Source organism: Aplidium turbinatum, chromosome 16 (assembly GCF_918807975.1).
Source record: "Aplidium turbinatum chromosome 16, kaAplTurb1.1, whole genome shotgun sequence".
NCBI classification, from domain to species: domain Eukaryota; kingdom Metazoa; phylum Chordata; class Ascidiacea; order Aplousobranchia; family Polyclinidae; genus Aplidium; species Aplidium turbinatum.
This window is the reverse complement of record NC_137487.1, coordinates 14,304,462-14,324,030: the sequence shown is the minus strand read 5'-3', so window position 1 is coordinate 14,324,030 and position 19,569 is coordinate 14,304,462. Positions and strand designations below refer to the sequence as shown.

Genomic DNA, 19,569 nt, shown 5'->3' with positions numbered 1-19,569 from the left:
TCCCCTAGAATTCTTTTTAGCAACGAAAAACAACGTTCGACATATTGTGTTGACGATGACGGCAAGGTAATAAAATAAGTAGTTTAATGATGTGAAGGACATTACTAAAAGAAGCATAATTTTTGCAAAATAGCCTAACTCAGGGTTACCCAAACTTTTTTGGGCCACGGACCACTATTTGTGAATCTGTTTATTTGCGGGCCCCCAATACAAGGGCTAAAATGAATAAAACCGAATTTTGTTTATTTAGAAAACTGACAACATCAATGGGACCGATGGGATTGCTTCTTATTTGTATAAGTGATCAATTCTCGGAGTTGTTTGTGAAGGGCAAACTTGTAAGTCAGGGTCCACGGAAAGTCTGGACCTGTATTTTGTCTTCATGTTGGTAAGAGCTGAAAATGCTGTCTCACACATGTAGGTCGTGGAAAAAGGCAATAAAATTTTAGTGGCCTTTTGAGATAGCAATGGGTATTCCTCCACAACACTCAACCAGAAAGATGCAAATAACTATTTGATTAAAGCTAAGCATTAAATTTCGATCAGATGATAACTCGGCTAATTCTTCTTTTTCGCGTCCTGACCGATCAGTCTTTATAACAACAAAAGGGTTTAAAATCCAGTTAAAATTCTCATATATCTCTTTTAAAAAGTACTTCTTGAAATGTGCAGAAAGCAATTCCAAATGTTGTGTAACGTCAGAGAAAATCAAATCTGTATTAATTAAGGATTTGTTGGTAGACTAATGTAGTCACACAGAACAGGAAACATATCCACAACATTATCATTTATCCTTGTTTTCCATTTGTTGAGTTACTTTATGAATGCTGTTATTTTGTTTTGAGTAAGTAAAATGTTCACATTTCTTCCCTGAAGTGACAAGTTCAATTGGTTTAGAAGGTTAAAAATGCCTGCCATGTAGGCTATGCAAGTTTCCCAAGCCAAATCTCATCGGCTAGCCTACTAGTGAAGCCAAATCAGCATTGTGTGCTTGCAGGAAAACTGAAAGCTCCTCTCGCAGTTCCAATACGCGTTCTACAAGTAGTCCAGTTTTAATCCGGTGATGTCCCCGTTACCGAAGGTGGCTGGATTCACCTCCAAGTGCCGCAATCGCCTTCACACCCTACCTCCACATCAATCTGTCTAACGCGTCCTCTCTTGTCATGCCCATGCACCTTGCTGCTTTCTTCCTCAACTTGCCTTTTCCACGTTTTCTTGGGTCTCCTTGTTTTCTACGACCCTCCACTTGCAACTCCAGCGCTCTTCTCAAAACATCATCTTCATCCCTTCTCAAAAACATGCCCATACCACCCCACACCAACAAGTTAAATGAGAATGTTGAATACGAGAATTTTTCGTAAACAACTTTTAAACTGCAACGAAGGTGCAACAACTAAACAAGTAAGATTTACGATAGGCCTACTGGATAGCAAAAGCTTTCGAAATCATTTAAGTTGTAAAGAACTGCGGCAATTATCTTTGACAGGGTACGTACTGTACAACCTATATGTATGACTTTCTAATTTCTAGATATATTGCCACGGACCACCTGTGCAGTCGTTGCGGACCACCAGTGGTCCGCGGACCACAGTTTGGGAAACTCTGCTCTGGCCTAACTTATGATCAAAAAATGTTTTCCCCTCGGATGTCAACTAACCTAGTTCTCCTTTTTAACAACGATTCAATGTCCGACAACATTGAATCGACATAAAAACGACAATATTGCCAGCCGAGGTAAATTAGCAGTTTTTGTTAAATTAAGATTTTGTTAAAATAAGCGTCGGGAATTACAAACAAGACTTACAGCGCTGGTGATTGCAGACGGATATATTCCATCAATAACAAATATTCTCGCACAATGCAACAGTGGCGATTATGACGCGCTGACCTAATTCTGCGTCACTCTTTGATACTACATATTTTCGACATTTAATCCACGATCATTCTATTGCGAAATTAAATAATTGGCTAGACCGGCGTCAAAACTTGGCCGACTGAGGAAGTAGCACCGGCGGTCATTCAAGCACTACTTAGCGGCCATGGCTGCCGGCTGCTTTAAGGCTTAACAGTAGGTTACATCATTATAACATAGCATGATGCCCTTCTTTGTGTACCGGACACTTGTAGGCTATCATTACTCAATAGCCTACATAGTGAGCTGAAGGATTAGCATTATCGCTATATCTTAACTTACAACTTGAAAAAAATTGGCCCTTTAGTAAACAAAAGTGCCCTTTTTTGTAGTCTTGCCCCCCCAGTCAAAAAGCGTTCCGGCGCCCCTGGTTGTCGTGTGACGTGGTAAAGACATTGGTTTCACTTCTAGTGCTTGTTAGCTCTGGTCGAAGTTACTTGTAGGGAAGGCCACGTAGAGGCTGTCTTCATCTTCCCCCGCTGACTTTGTGATAAGTAACCAAGGAAACTCATAACCTAACAGTGATGTACGCGCATACAAAAAATATTGACGCCGTCAGCGCAACCGCAAACGTTCGAAAAACCATACGCCGTATCCGTATGCGTCAACGCAACTTGTAAAAAAAAGTTGGCGGCGTCAACGTCAGCACATACACTAGCGTAAACTCATTTTGTTTGCTAGGTGCCAAACATTCACACGGTATAAACCACTCGAAACAAACAAGTTTTATTTTAAATTTCCACGAAGAAACACAAGCATCTGAAAGTGTTCATCTGACATTTTGCTGTGTTTTGGTTCCAATATGTCTTTGTCCATTGAAAACATTCTTTCAACTGCAGCGCTGGAAGGTATTGGCGTGTTGTAGCAAAAAAAAAGACATTAAAAAGTATGCGTTGACGCTAAGCGCTAAAAAAACGCGAAAACTTTACGGCGTAGCCTCAAGCGCAAACTATCCAAAAAAAATGTGGCCGCAAGCGTTAGCGTAAACAAAAAGTCTACGCCGCAAGTATGCGGCGTAGAATTTGCAGCGTATACGTACATCTCTGCCTAATGATGAATAAAGTAATAAATGTAATTAACTAGAGCTGGAGAATTGCACCATTTAATTAATTTCATTTTAATTACGTCACTTGTGTTATTACGTCAAAACGATAACAAAGGTTGAGCATTGATGAAAAAGTTCAACATTATGTTGCAATAAATACTAACTATGACTCATTAAAGTTGCAATCTAGAATTTTGTTTATTACATTTGGTAATGCATTTACGGTTTCCACAGTTTCATATTATGTCAGTTAATGTTTCGGAGAATTTTATAAGGTTTTATCGAGAGTGTGATATAAGTAGTCCAAATAAGTGCAGTGGTAGAGGAGATATCTCTTTTGAGACTATTGAAAACAGACGAAAGAAGGAGTGCAGCTCTTCAAGTGCCACAAAGCTTTGCCAAATACCATTTTTTGAAAGTTGCAGAAGTAATCTTGCAAGCTACTATTCAAGATCGTTTTTCAGCTGAGTAAGTAAATTGTCTCAGATTTAATTTTACAATTTAAAGTACAGAGCAGGCAGTTTTTGCCATTTTAAAAAAGAACTGCAGCATAACTCACACTAGTTATTTAAACATGTACGGTAATGTTTTTTAATGCTTTTCACTTGATGCTTTAAATACTAAGATTAATATTTTTCTGTTCAAAACCCATCCATTAGAGTCAGGCAGCAGGCTACTGTACGTGCAAACGCAATGAAGGAGATAGATAGCATACAAATAGCTACTAGGGGAGGGGTACCGGTAATTGACCTCCCAAAGTTGTATCTTACTCCCCTCCAAGAAAAGTACTTTAATACTACTACAACATTTTAATATCATTATAATTCATGTTGAATATTGTTTTTTTTTCACTAAAAGTTTCTTTCTAGCTATGTCACTGTGCTGCAGTTGGCTAGGAAGTTCGTCTTTTTAAAAAAATATAATGCTCAACACAAGGCTGAAAATACAATTGATTAGAATTCATAAAGGATCTCTTACCTCGAATTGTTATTATGATTTTTTAGTTTACTTTTTGCGACTTCTCTTCCTCCGCTTTGCTTCCAAAAAGACTGGCATTCAGTCTTCATCCCGAAACATGATAGTCAACCAGTTGTCTGCATCGATTCTGTCTATTGATGGTATCTTCAATTTTTATGTTCCTTTTTGTCAGGTCATCCTTCACGATGTCTTTCCATGGTTTCTTTCGGTTCTTATAGGTTTCATCAGTTAATTTTTGTTTTGTGGAAATTGCCACGAGTGATCAGATAGCCAACGTAGCTGTTATCGTCGTGATATTTCAGCTGGGTTTTGACGGATAAATAAATTAAAATAATTTTGCAGTCTATCTAGGTAGATACAGTAATGTATAATGCTGTTCACAAGTATCATATTTACTGTAGGTAAAATGATTACTGAGCGAAGACCTCTTGGAAATTTGGATCTCAATAATACCAGAGTTCAACCAACTAGAGCTGCAAAAACTGGTCATAAATGGCTGTCAAATCGAACCACCAAGTCTAGTGAAGAAAACAATGTCATAGCCACTATAAGCAATCAGTCCATCCAGTGTTCCCGCGTGCAACACCATTTATTATTATCTCAAAATGGCGATAACACAAAAACCAATGGCGGTTTTGAGCAAAGTTCTAACTCCATCGAGAAATTAAAAGTGGGAGAAACAAGTTGTTTCATTGAAAATCACAGACTGAGTTCAAGAAACTGTGATAATTACAAGCATTTAGCTTGCTGCGCAACCGTAAATTCACGGTTGCCTGTGCCATTACCATTTCCGACTCTAAACAGCATCAACAACGCTTCTGTTCACTACAACCTTTCCATCGAAGATCATAAGCCTGAATACTTTTCACCACTTCATCAAACGAATAAAAACTCTCCTCGTGAGAACTCAGAAATAGATTCACATCAATCTTTCATGTCCGATGAAGATCTTTCTGAGAGTTTTCTTTCTCGCTCCAACTCTTTGCAAAAATCTCGAAGACACCACTGCAGTACAGAAACTGACGCTTACCTCAGTAAAGTAAAAAAGAAGCATCCTGATTTAGAGATTTTAGATGAATATATGGTCGAGGTTTTGTCTTACATGAAATCCTCCGAGCAAAAATACAAGCCAAGGATAAATTACTTAAAGAAACAAAACGAAATAACTCCTCCCATGCGCGTGAAACTGATTGATTGGCTTGTTGAAGTTCAAGACGAATACAAACTGCATGATGAAACCTTATATCTGGCTGTTGCTTATGTAGATCGCTTTCTTTCAGAAATGTCGGTAACTCGTGCAAAATTACAGCTTCTTGGTAAGTATTTGATCCAAAAATAATTGCCTTACAGATTATTTTATTTTTTGATAAGCTATACAAACCATTTACTACAAAGAGAAAATTTCGTAACTTCCAATTTATAAAAAACGTTTTTCTACTACTTCAGAATTGTAATCAGTAGTCAAAGAAAAGCAAGGGAAAGTAACACAATAGGATTACAGATTACACATAGCGTAGGCTACTACTATGCTTCAACTAGCTACAAATTATTAAACGTTTTCGGCGCTATTTATCATTATCCGAATTCGGTTTTGTTCCCACTAGTGGGGGTGGCCGATTCTTTCCTTGCAGCGATTGTACATATTTCCTATTCTCCCTCTCGTTCGGTCTATCGCATTTTTTGTTAATTTTTTTATATAAGTACAGTATAATCAACCTTTAACTTACTTTTCAATCGTCCCAACGTAACTACGAAGCATGGATTGTAGTGAATTTTATTTTCCTCTTTGAAGTGGTAGACTTCTTTAAAAAAACGTATCATACAAGTATAAAAAATACTAGATTTCAAGCCAAATTTCCTAAAATTTGTTTGTGTAATTTTTGATCAGCTTACTTTGAGCAGGGACAACTTCGATGTTTCTTGCTGCAAAATTTGAGGAAATCTACCCACCAGATGCGGATGAATTTGCTTACGTCACAGCAGATACGTATACAAGAACAGAAGTATTGCTCATGGAACGAATGATTTTAAAAGTTTTTAACTGCACCTTGGCAATCCCTACCGCCTTTCAATACTTAACCTACTTTCACGAGGTGAAGTTTGCTTGCTTAATTTCATTGTCCAGTTAAATAAATTATATATATAGCCTAATATTACTATATAATAAACTATAAGTTGGAAAGCAAATATAAATTAAACTTGTCGATTTTGATGTAATTAGATTAGACAAGTTATAGACTAATGGAAACGTCCGTGTCAAACTACGGAATGTGAAGAGATTTCATTTTGGGAAAGACCATAAGCAAAAGAATAGTAACGGAGTTTAATTTGGAATAGAACAAATTGTTCAAGTTTTGTTCTTTTTCTTATGCCTTTTTCTTCCTTATGCCTTCTTGTGTTATATTTTGCCTATGATGGATCCGCATGGTGGCAACGTGTGGCGCTCACATGATTTTTTTTTTTGCAGAAATCCAATTTGGATGAAGAAACGAGATATTTGTCCTTCTACCTGTCGGAATTGTCCCTTCTGGATGATAAATATCTGGCCTATACTCCATCAGTGAAAGCTGCAGCTGCGGTGTCACTGGCCTTATGCACGGTTCGTCATGCACATGATAGTGACATGGCCAATGGAAATTTAAGTAAGAGCAAGATGTGTTAATCAGTAGCACAAACTTTTATCAGTCAATTTTTTCATGTTACTTCAGTGCTCATTCGCTTTCAAAAGTCCCGCTTTTTGCAACTGTAGAAGAGAATCCACTTTAAACAAATTAAAGATATAAAATTGCAAAAAGTATCCGTAGTTAATTTTATTGTTGAGCGGAGATTGTGCGAGAAAAGGCAGAAGCATGACAACTGATGACTTAAATTTACATGCAGGCTTACAAAACAGTTCGGAAAATATGAATCTTGAAGTTGAAAATCGGGACAATTTAAATTTTCCTCGTGTGGTCATATCAAGCTCAATTCGGGACGTTATGTGTGGGGACGTTGAAATGGTGAGTATCGAAATCAGTAAAAAAAAAACATCAAACGCTACGCTTTCCTAAAATCAAATTTCATGCAGGTATGTGTCCATTCTCGAAATGTACCCACTAACGATTGTGTATACTTTTGGCTTGACCTACAGTAGTTTGTCTTCGTCTATTTTAAACCACGTAAGAATAGATCTTTCACCAACCATGTTACTAGAACAAAGTACTTTGCTTACCGCAATTTTTTTTGTGTATGTAAGTCTGTAAGCATTGCGTAGCAGTATAACTTCAATTAATCAAAAACAATGTACCCAAAAAATAACTTCGTTGTACAGTACATTTTGACTACAGTATCTCGTTAAGCTGAATATTAATTGGGTGTTTGTAGTAGCCAACAGTGCCTTAAACTTTGGAGCATATTTGTAGTAGGAAAGTGGAGTTACAAAACCCCATCATTGTACCAAAGTGACTTGAAGCTCAGTCGATTTCTTCAACTGTACTATAGATTCTTATCTAACTATTCTTTTTTGCATGTCTACATTTTCAGATATTCCAGTGCGTGCTTGAATTGGCGAAAAGTCACGTGCAAGAGAGCAACTTGTCACATTTCGTTCGTGAAAAGTACTCATCGTCGGCGCATAGAAACGTGGCGAGCATAACACCTGCAGTTTCATGCCTTTCTTCTGAGCAGCCCAATCCACTTTCGTGGAGTAATGTTACCAATCTTTGGCTCACGTAAAAGCCACTGACTTTCGCCGACTCGAAAATGGTGTCGCTGAGGACGAAGAAATGACGGCGTAGTTTGATGAAAATCACAGCGAAAATGCTTCATCTTATTGACACACTATATTTCTTATGATACCAAAAATAACCATTTTTAATCTCAAACTAAATCACCAATCCTTGTTCACCATGCAAGCTACAAACTAAAGTAGTCGTGGAAAAAAAAGTATTCAAAATATTTAATTGCAGGTGACAACAACTGTATCTAAATTACATTAAATATTTGGCAGTAGCTTGGCACAAGAGTCGGCTTCTGTGATTGGGTGAGAAGACGTCACACTGTCGCTCGGTAGGACTTCAGTTTGAAACTTATCCAAAGCACCCGACTTTGTCGAGGCAAGACTCAGCCTAATTAGGCCTATTTGGTGAAAAATCTATCTGGAGATTCGTTATATTCTTTCTTTCATTTTAAATCTACTGCAAAGCATTGGTCTGGTTATCACAAAAAATCTAACAATTTTTTGATGTAGCCTACCATAGAGCTTAATTTGAATAGACCATTTTCACAAGTGAAAAATTGTTGATTTTTTTCGTGGATTCAAACATACCAAGCGTAAGTCTATAAATATAAATTGTTGTATGGTCGCTTTTAAAGGACAACCCATGTAGTAATGTGTTCTTGAAGCGTCTGCATCGAGATTGCAACTGTTTATTATATTTTATCAACAACAGCAATAAATTGTTGTGATTTATGATTGTACCTTCATTTGGTAATGAAATTTATTCCTTATTAAAGCTATTATCCAACGCATCGCAACGAAATGTATTTTTGCGTCACTGTGACTTTGCAATGTGCTTTTTTCTGTACCGTACCTCATTTACCGCATATTCTAATAAAACACCACCGCAATATATGGTGATGTAGTGCAGATATAATTATACAGTAAACAATAAGTACTATATTAATACTACAAAAAGTGCTCAATGCCAAGCAGAGCAAATTAAATCAAATATACAGTAGTTATTAATCTCTAAAGTCTAAACCCTTGACAGCCTGTTTCACACTAAAAGGGGGATCATCAGAAGGTCTTTATTCAAATAGAATATTAATTTCATAAATAAATTGTTCAGTATATCCTTCTATCGCAAATGCATTTATACTTTTCGCTTCAACTTTTTCATTGTTTTTTCCTTCACCTGGTATGATATGTCACAAATGAACCGCGCAAATGACAGTCTAATTTACAATCTTGACACAAATTAAAACGAGTCGCAGTCTACAAGCATATGAAGGTAACAAAGGGAGCGTAGTCTATTTTATAAACTAACACAGTCATCAAAATACTTTTACGCAAAAGCACCCAAAGTTTTTCTTTAAATTTAAAGAGTTATAATATCAATGTTGAACCAATAGCCTTCTAAACAACCATTGTAGAGCAGGGGTATGCAATGTCCATAGTCCGGTCCGCGATACTTTTAGTATTTTTATGTTTTTAAATATTAGTGAAAGTGAAGTCACTATTTCTCACGGATAAAAGCCTGGCAGAAAAGTTAGAATCATTCTTGCGTCCGAATTGCAAAATCAACTATTTGAAGTGATACAGTGGAGCATTCATTCACTTTCTTGCCATCAATTTCAACAATCGCTTTTGAGATTTTGCCGCAGTTGTAAAGGGATTATTAGTATTCACTTCTTTCTGCTTGAACCATGATAAGTTTCTCGCTCCCCTGCAGCTAACTGAGCTTCTCTGCAACGCTGAAGCTGACAGTAATATCCAGGGGCTCTATCCACTTTTAGAATTCGGGGGGAAGGGTGATTTTTGGACAGTAGGCTAAAACTGTCATGGTCATTTTAACTTGACTCCAATGAGTGGGAGGGATGATCACCCCGCCCCCTTGGATAGAGCCCATGGTAATATGTTTAGGCCTACCTCGTGCCTTTTTACCATCAGCTGGATATGAACAAATTTCCAGAAATGCAAAAGTTTGCGAAAAAAATGTTGAGCTTGTTCGGCTCAACATATTTGTGTGAGCAGACGTTCTCGGTTATGAAATTGAACAAGAACCACTTGAGATCAAAGCTACGCGACTACTTGGTATTTTACGTTTATCTACCATTAAGCTCGAACTAGACTTTACCTGCGTAGAGAAAGCAAGATGTCAGTTTTTGCTTTGCATTAGCACAGCGCTGTACTTTACAAAGTTTCGGGATGTGCTAATTTCTGGTGGAAAAGCAGATAGGCTAACTTATAGTCTACAGCTTAACTTATCACTTCTCGTGATATGTAGGAATGTAGCCTAGCCTATATAACAAAATACTTAAACCTGCATAGTGCTTTATTATATGAAAATGACATTAAATAACATCATATCACTATATAAGCAATTTTTTACGCTAAACAGGATAGTCAAAGACTGTTGGCTCGCGGGCACTTTCGCATTATTAAATCCGTCCCGTCTGGAAAAAATATGTGGACACCCCTGTTGTAGAGTTTTATGAAAGCACATAATGTTTCTTCGCTGTCGTTACATGTTTCTTGAAACGTAGACCGCCCACTTTGCTTCTATTTTGAATCGCAATTGTAAGCATTCGAAAATGAATGATATCCCACTTGGCAACCTTAATCGGTTAAACTATCAATTTGTATCTTGACTTATCACGTAGGGTGTAATGATTGATTGATTCGAAATCATTTCATGTCTATTCTCCCCCACGGGCACCGTCTCGTCTGCTGTTTGTTGGTAGAAAAGATACCACAAGGCCAGTGGGACAACCCTCTCTTTACATTAGTTCAAAATCAAACCAATGTAAAATAACGATTAAAGTCACAAGCTTGTTAGTGCGTTGGCCACATGGTCACAGTAGTTCCACGAAACTTCACTTCTAAGTTAATGAGTTTCAATTTATTAGTTAACCTTGTTTTCTTAAGTGTTTCTTATCATTTTTCGACAGTTTGGGTGTTATAATAAATAAAATCAAGCGCGTAAAAGTACCAGTAATAAGATCCCAGATGAAACGATGCATTCAATATTTGTGTGGGAAATTTATCTCACAGCAAATTGAAAACCTCCCTTTGTAATTCATTGTTTTTAGTTTCAAACGAAGCAGGGTTTGTAACTACACAGAATGTATCAGTCACCACTGATCGGTTGACCAACAGTGACCCAAATTTGCCCAATCAGATATCACGCAACAATTCTTAAACGTTGTTGCGTGTTTAACGTAGTTTAGGCTACCTGTGTACTGCAACGTTTCAATCGGGTATGTCTATAAAGCACTCGTGGAACAATGCAACCAAAACACAGGGTAGCTTCTTTATTCAGCGGTGGTGGTGTAGTGAATTTCAAAGGCCTTGTCGGTGGCCGTTTGACAATGATTTGGTGTCTCGTGATGGCTTTTCACTGATCGTGTCAATCAGCTGGAGAGATCAAGATTGTTGTTACAGACGATAATGGACGGCTTGTCTATTAGCCTCACCGATTGTTATCCTTGGTAAGGAACATTTGCTTTCAACAAAACTCGAACTATTTGTGTTTTGCTCCCATGGGACAAGTAGCAGAGATTAATTCAACTAATCATTTTGTCATAAGCTGTTTGGACCAAGCGTGCTTTGCCAAAACCGTAATTGCTGACGCATTCCTAAAGTTTATTGAAAGCTAACGATTTAACGCAGCATATGGATCTATTTTGGTCATATTTCAAACAGCCGAAGTTCTCACAGTGTCTGTTTGGAAAAACGTATTTTTGCAGAAGCAATGGTAGGCTACACAACACCATTTTTTGCGAAGTCTCAATTATTTCGTAACGCAAGTTCGCAATGAAACTTAAGTAAAACAAGAAATAACTAAAAATGTCAGTTTTGCTTTCTGTTGCAGCCTATTCGTAGACGTAGATGGACCAAGCAGGGACTTCAACAGAGTAAACCAGAATTTGGAGATAGGGAATAAATGGTTTTGTTTTTCGTTTATTTCGAACAAAAGACTAGTTTTAAAAAAGTCCTCAACAAGGGTTTGATGGAAAAACTTGTGCCCCTAATACTTTGGCTATGCTGCATTGATGATGAATTGACATCAATTTTGCCATTGACCTGTTTGGAACAAAAAAGACTTCAACTGTAATGATAGCCTATAGCCTATACAAACACGCTGGTAAACAGAAAAAAAGGTGGTAAAACCTTGCAAGGTTACATGCGTAATTATAAGATGCATGGCAATAGCGGCCTAGTTTGGTAAAGAAATAAACAACAATAATAATCAAGAAATACAGTAGAAGATTTCACAATTTAAATTTTTAAAAGTTTTTTTCCGTTATGATTTCAGCGTGAATGGGTATGGCACAGTCGTTTCAGCATAGTAGCAACAAAACACGAATAAAATCACTTTTACGGACAAACTTGCTTGATTTGCTTCTATGTGGTCTGAGTGCAGGCCCGGATTTAAGGGTGGGCAGAGGGTGCAAGCGCCCCGGGCTCCTCTTTTAAAGGACCCTCCGACGTGGAAAAAATGTGATTTTGTGTTATGTTTTTTTTCTTTCAGCCTTTGAAGTTTCTGCAAAATGCTGTGCAATGCTATATTAATGCTACTGTAGAGGTAGAGGTGGTTTTTCGCGCCGTTGGTGCGAAAAAATTTTTTGTACAGGGCCCCCCGATCTAAAAGTGCCCCGGCCCCTCATCAGTTACATCCGGCCCTGCCTGAGTGAGCTTGGCGTTGAGAGCCACACCATGGTTAGTCTGCACATTGGCACAGGAGCTAACGAGATTTCGGTCTCGAGTTACCTCAACTTCCAAGAAGACTTTGATCGAACAAGAAAACTTGTGACCACCAATGATTTTATATTTTGATGATATCTGTCTTGTTGATGAATTAATCCCTTGCCATTACCAGACGCCATGGTCGGGTAGCCACAACGACTGATGACGTTCGTATCTGGTTTAGTATGACTGGTTGTTCCGACAAGAAGAATGATGCTTTTGCAACGTAGTTCAACTTCCATTAGAAGTTGTGTCAGTGTTTCAACCGCTAGAAGAATTCCATTGGAAACGTTCCAATGCCAAATGGGAACGAGTTATAAGTAAATGCATCACACTCGTCGTTTAGTATTTCTTTCAAGCCTTACAATATCAACGCATTATTAAGTAGTAACATTATCTGAAACCACATAGATAGCTCTCCCATAAGCTCGAGGAAGCCTCTGATTAAAACGTGCAAATTGCATTAGCGCAGCAGACTAGTGTGGAAGAAGTGGTCCAATTGTTCGATGTTGAGCATTACAAAGGTATCACAAAAACTACTTAAGTTGTTTATTTCTAAGCTCTAAGGTGGTGGCCTATATTTAAAAAAGTTAGGACAAAACCAAGGCGACCTTCAAAACTTATACATAAACAATGCCAAAATGCTGTTTCAATTTTGCATGTGTTGCTGCCACAGCAAATTGCTGTTGAAAAAAATATAGGCTTGGACTACTAGTTTACAAGATGAAGGAAATATTTTGGCTTCTTTGTCTGAATACGTTGTCCAAGACAAAATACACATGTTGTTACGAAAATTAGTTACGCTGTTTTGGGAGTTGAACTTCAAACCAAATTTATCGAGTCTATTTCGATTTTTACAGTGTTCGTTTATAAGATCTTGGTGACAGACGAACAAGAAAAATTATCAGAGAAACGCCAAAATTGTAAATGACTTTTCAGAAATCTTTCCTCTGACGTGTAGGCTACTTACATACTTGGACAGAATAAAAAAAGAAAAAAACATTACGCTTGCCTACCGTTGTTTAACTTTAACAGGAGATTTTAAAAACATCATCAACATGCTTCAGTGTAGCCTACCATACAACAAAATAAAATCTAGGAAATTTCAAAACTTGATGTACGGTAACTGATCTGTTGAATTGCAGGAACAATATTTGTTGTAACTTGAAAAAAATTCCGAAACAGTCAAATATGAAATATATGCATAACGGTGTGTCACATGACAGTGCAAGTAAATAGTTCTGAAGGACGTTTGGAGCAAAATGCCAAAGTGTCCGAAAATTTCTTTTTAATTAAAATGACTATTTAATTGTAAAGTAAATTAAAATTTAGAAAAGTCAGAAAATCAGTCACAGGAAAATTAAAGTAATACGACAAGCATTAACATGCACTGACTTGCCAGAAACACATTTTTTTAATCAAAAATTTAAACATCGGCATAGCCAAGCCCAAAGAGTGAGTGGTGTAATTTTTAGCGTTTTCATGCTACTCTGTTCTCCTCTGTGTGTTCTATTTGTTTCTTCACTTCACTTCAATTTGCGACAATGATTGATCGCACCTGTTTCGCTGCTGTGTTGCCACAATCGGACCAGCACTAGCATAGCTGCAGCCTTGCTCTACTAATCAGAGACTTAGCTTTGTGGTCGACTGGGGGTAAGTTAGCATTCACAAGAAAAGTGCTTTTTATGTTGAAACATATAAGTTTAGTTTCTAGCTTAAAAATAAGTAGGCTAACCTACAATACAAATCACTAGAAAAGGCAAAATTGTGTGGGTACAAAAATTCATCCTAGAAAAATGTAGCTTATGCATAGCGGAGAAGGCGACATGAATGTATGAAAGAAGTAGCCTAACATAATTCAAAGAGGGCTGTTTGAAGTTTCGACGTTGCAAAACAATTTCCAAATGAAGCCAAATTTGGACGCAATGCTTTTGCGTCCTGGTTTTGTTTTATTTCTAAATCCAAGTAATTTCATTTTGTGGTACAGTATGCTCGCAACCAAAAGAAACATGTACTAAAATATGAAACTGCAGAAGAATTATGTTTTTCAAAGATTCAGCAACCTACTTGCTTAGGCTTGCGAGTGTTAAAAAAAAATGAGCACTTTTTGCGATTGCGACTCAAAATTCCTTTTTATTGATTTCGTTAATTGCAATTTAAACTTTTCAGTGCCAGCGAAAACTTTGACATTTCTTGAACAAGCTGCTCTTATAAAGATGTAAAGAAAATTTCGATGTTGCGTGTCTGAAATAAGTCTATACTTCACGCGAGACAACTGCATGTCTATTTTAATGCTGAAGAGCAGCTTTCTGCGAGCAACAAGAAGGCAAAAATAACAAAAGTTTTTAAGCAAACACAGCTTTTCCCGTGTCAATCTTGGTACGGCGCAGCACTCGAAGCGCGCTGATTAGCTTGCTGGGAGGAATGCATCCCATCTCAGCAAGTTTCTGGCGTGTGCTGTCACTGTGTCATCAATGCAAAGCTCTTGATAGCCGACCCAGTAAAAACTTTGTATTTTCTACCGAATCATTGTAATGAAATGCAGATTCAACCTTCAAAAATTCCTATTTTAGTAAATCAATTGAAGCAAGGTGATCAACAGCTTTCTAAGGCGATTATCCTCTGACTTATTCGTCAAGCAATCTGATTTTGGCACATGTGAAGTTATTTTAGGTCCCTTTGTTTGAAGAAACAATCGCATTTACAAATTTCTAACAGGTGCAAGATTGCGATGAGATGAAACCCACCGCTAAAAAAAGAGAAAAATTACAAAGATACCCTTTTTTTACAAAATAAAACAGCGAGCATTATGTAAGTGAAATACTCAAATTTGATAGCTGCATGTTATAGATTACTTACATTTTACTCTAATTTCATTGTTTCCGACACAGCAGATGTAGGCTACTCTTGGCTACTTGTTGAATAAACGTAAATTGTCTTGTTTAGGCTACATCATTTTTCCGTTCGCACAAGCACTGTTGAAAGTACACATGCTGTTTTTCCTCTTCTGAACAAAAAATTGTCTTGATTCTTTCAAGCAAACGAAAATGTAAATTTGTGAGCAAGTTTTGGTTAATTTTACCAAGACTCATTTGTTGGCGTTAACTGGTTACTTTAAACAACGCAAGCGTTTTAAAAAACATTAATGGACAGTTTTATTTGTGGCACTTCTTGTAAAATTTTAATAGATATATTAAAATCCAGTCTGGCAACACTGTTCAAGGATCGGGTAAATAAGCTTTGGAAATATCATTCTTTTACTTTTCAAACTAAGAATACTAAAAATAGTTATGGGGATAGGTAGACACATCAGCAATTCCCGATGTTGCGTAGATTTTAATTTGAGTTTCATATGACAGTGCGGCATTTCACTGGGATTTTAATGGTGAAATTAGCTACTGACATTTGTTTTATTTATACACACTTTTTCTAAATTATTGTGCGTTTTTCTATTTACGTTTGAAACAGATATTTAATCGAATATAATCACTGAAAATAACTATCGCTTGGTTTACTGGTAATAAGTTGAATAAAACTGTTTTTATTTTGTGAATTGGTGATTGTCCAAGCAGGTGTCTTAGTTGTTTATATTGGCTGTGAAGAGCTAATAGGAGTTGTCAACAGGTTCTTCGTTGTCGCAGATTATCAGCCTAATTCCCACATCACTTGTAATTCGTAAGAAATCGTTTCTGTTTCCTTTTTCGCAATTTTTTCGTTCTGTCAACGTCTTGCAGTTGAGACTTAACGTCATAAACGTAAGAAGTTTTGATAAAAAAAAGTTCAGCAATGTTTGTCGCTCTTTCAGTGAGTCGTCAAAGGTAGGAAAAAATCACTTCCAGAGAGTATTGAATAGGCCTAGTTGCTAGAGTATCAACTCAAAGCGAAATCTGTATTTCTGTTTTCAGTGTAACGATTACCAGAAAACTATTCAGTCTAAAGTAAAAATATTTTCAATTTGTGAATGCCAGGGCTGATGTATTGTTGAATGCATGTTTGTGTAAGTAGAAAGCCGGTACTGACAAGTTAGTTATAAGTTATAGGCCACATGCAAACGTTATGCAAAGCTGCAAGAATTACCAGCGAGTTATATCATTTAAAATTAATTTTTAAGTCAGTAAATTATCATTTTTTATCGCCATTAACAAACTTGTTTACCCTACAACGAATTGTGTTTTTAAGATGTTTTTCAGTTTAAAAAACAGATATTTGCACTAGGGCTATTTTCCCCTTTGTGTTTGAAGAAAGCCAACTAACTTGAAATCAAGTTTTTCATGGTTTCGAGGACTGCTGATGAAGACATCGTAGCTTAACCATATAACTCTACACCAAGTGTAGAAAAATTCATGCCTTTCTATTGACTTTGAAATCAATAAATTCTATCGATTAAATGTTTCTACCAAACAAAATAATTTGAAAAGGTAGGCTACCCTGCTAACTTTTAAATTTTGTCATGAATTTTATCAGACACAAGTTACGAAGATGTTTGACTGTATAGCTTATGTCGGTGTGGTTTACTGAAATAAATATTTCGATTTTTTAAAGCTGCAAGATCACAATAAGCTTAGAAACACTTTCAAGTTAAATTTTTCTATCAATTGTGTTTTATCCGGTGTTTGAAACATTATAACCGGTTCTTGTAGCAATTTGTTATTCTGACGCATAGAACACTAAACATGCCCCAACGATCTGTGGCTTTTCAAGATTTCTTTCCTCAAATTCCAGCCCTGATAAGAACAAATTTTATTTGTAAGCATCGTACACAAATGCCACTTACCACAAAACAGCGTTTCGCCAATCGTTAAATTTTTGACGCTTTTCGCATTATGTTCCCCAGACAAATTAATATGGCAGCGCAGCTTCGAAACCTGACACAACAATGATTATATTATCCAGAACATTTGCCAGGGTTGTAATTCTGAATGGTGTGAATGGCAATTGGATTACTGGAAGTTGTAACTTCAACCAGGCATACAAAGTAACGACCTGATTCTGCTTAACTTTCTTTGCATTTTTTTTTTCAAATTAAAACATATTTAAACGTTCTTTTTTTGGCGAGTTTACTACAATTCCTTTCTGCAAGTATCACACGTATCTTATTATTAACGGAAAATTATCTTTGAAAAAATAATCAAATTATATGTGAATGAACAACTAATGCACAGACATGACCAACTGCAGTTAATTGTAACTGCAACTACCCGAGCGATAAGGAACAACTATTGATTAGACTGCGTTATTGCAGCTTTAGTAATGACATCGCAACTGTGAAACTGAAGTTATTAAATTCAAAAGATAAAAAGTATTACTAATATTGTTTCAATAGATTTCCCAAGTTCATATGTCGAGCCCATTGGTAGACATTCCACTTTCACACTACTGGCCCAGAGCAATTAAAAAGTGTCGTAGACTTCTAAGCAACGTCTGTTCTGGTTCATTTGATAGGAGCATTATCACAGCTTTGGTTCAAGGGCAAAGGGCGTAACCTCTCGCTTGTTTATAACACGTCTATCTGTTGTTGATTTTACGTTTAATGCATAGTCGTTTATCGATAGACTTGAGGCCCAGCAAGTAGATCGGGGGCTTTTGTTTAATCTTACAAAAAAACTTATTTTTTTTTAACTTTGCACATCCCATCTTCATTATCATTGCATGTTTATATAAGTATAAATCAGCAGTTTAAAAAAAGCACAAAAGTTGTATATTTTTTGCACTGAAGATGATTATTCCTTGTTGTAGGTTGATAGTTTTTGATTAAACCGTTTCATGAGAACCTTGGTTAAAAGTCAAGTGTTCTAGTAAGTAAAAAATAACAGTATCTGGCCACAAAAAAAACACACAACAAAAATCATCTTTCACACCGCAAGCAAGTAAAAATAAAAAAAATATTCATTCCTTACTTAAATTAAATAAAACAGCTAACCCTGACAAAGCCAACTTTGGCCACAGAAATGAACAGCAATCGTTGACATAATGAAGTGAAAACATGATAGAAAACAAGCAACTTTAGTATTCTTGGGATGAAGAGACTTATATAAAAAAGAAAAGGTAGTAAAAATTTTAAGCTTGAAAATATTTTCCGCCAGTTTATTAAATTGCTCAGTTTCATAAATTAAAGCCAAGATAGCCTACAAAATGGCTGCGTAACTTTAAACAATAAAATATTGCATATTTAACATTGTTTTTTGTCTCATCTACGTCGTATTATTTTACTTTCTGTAGGCAGATTGACAAGCAATGACTTAGCTCATCTGGGCAGTTCTCTCGAGAAAAAATGGCTAAATGTTGCGAAAAAGAAAGTAAGTAAAAGATGGCTGCGTTGCTGTTGAGGTTCAGTGTAACCAGCTGAATTCAGGATATTTAACCAAAACTGGCATATGAAGAAAAATGGTTATTTGTTTTGTGAACCACCTGAAATGTCATTAACACTATTTCAGAAAGCTCATAACATCAGTTCAGTGCATTGGTTGAGGTTCTAGATTGTCTTAGATGTAACTCTCTCATTGAGTTGATACAAAGGACAGTTTAAGTTATTTGTTTGTTTGTTTTAATAAAAAAATATCTTATTGAAAGATGAGTGTATGTAAAAATGTTCATTCAATCCACAGCTGGTGCAGTGAAGCTATTTACGACTACTCATCTTCTTAAATCCCGGCAGAGCGCAAAAATTCCTAAAGTAGAAACGACTTTAGTCACTAAGGCTTCTTGATAGCAATACAGATTCTATTCACACTTTATCTAAAAATAGAAACCGATTTTCAACTGGGGATTAAAATTAGTCATTAGATCGCAAACGTCGAATACTTCAAATCCTCTGAGCTTTGTAGTGAATGAGTTTTCGAGTTTTGATGAAAGACTTCCCACCCCACAAGTTTGCAAGTGTATTTACAATATCTCTTTGAAAAACGTCGAATATGGAGTTTATATATGTAAACAAGAGTAAGCCTATTAGGTAGACTTTGCAAACTAGCTTGATTTGCTTTCGAATTGCCCAAACCAAGGACGATATCAGATGAAAGTAGATACAATTTCACAACGTTTTGTATCAATAGTGAGCTTCGATGTAACTATCAGTTTGATTAAAAAAAAAAGGTCTTTTAAGCTAATGAGTTTTGCTTGGTCGTCTGAATTGTCATTACTTGTTTTTCAAGTGTGAGATCCGCCAGCAGCGGGTGGCTAATCAAGAAT

At 36.5% G+C, this 19,569-nt stretch overlaps 1 protein-coding gene across 1 annotated transcript; it reads left to right on the top strand.

The window, feature by feature from the left end:
• Positions 1-3,206: 3,206 nt before the first annotated feature.
• On the top strand, positions 3,207-8,541 carry LOC145785487 (uncharacterized). The gene is made up of 6 exons (XM_082597136.1): positions 3,207-3,425; positions 4,337-5,251; positions 5,838-6,028; positions 6,403-6,577; positions 6,816-6,934; positions 7,458-8,541. The coding sequence occupies exons 2-6, from the start codon at positions 4,342-4,344 to the stop codon at positions 7,647-7,649; spliced, it is 1,587 nt and encodes a 528-aa protein (XP_082453262.1). The 5' UTR covers positions 3,207-3,425; positions 4,337-4,341; the 3' UTR covers positions 7,650-8,541.
• The last annotated feature ends 11,028 nt before the right edge of the window (positions 8,542-19,569 follow it).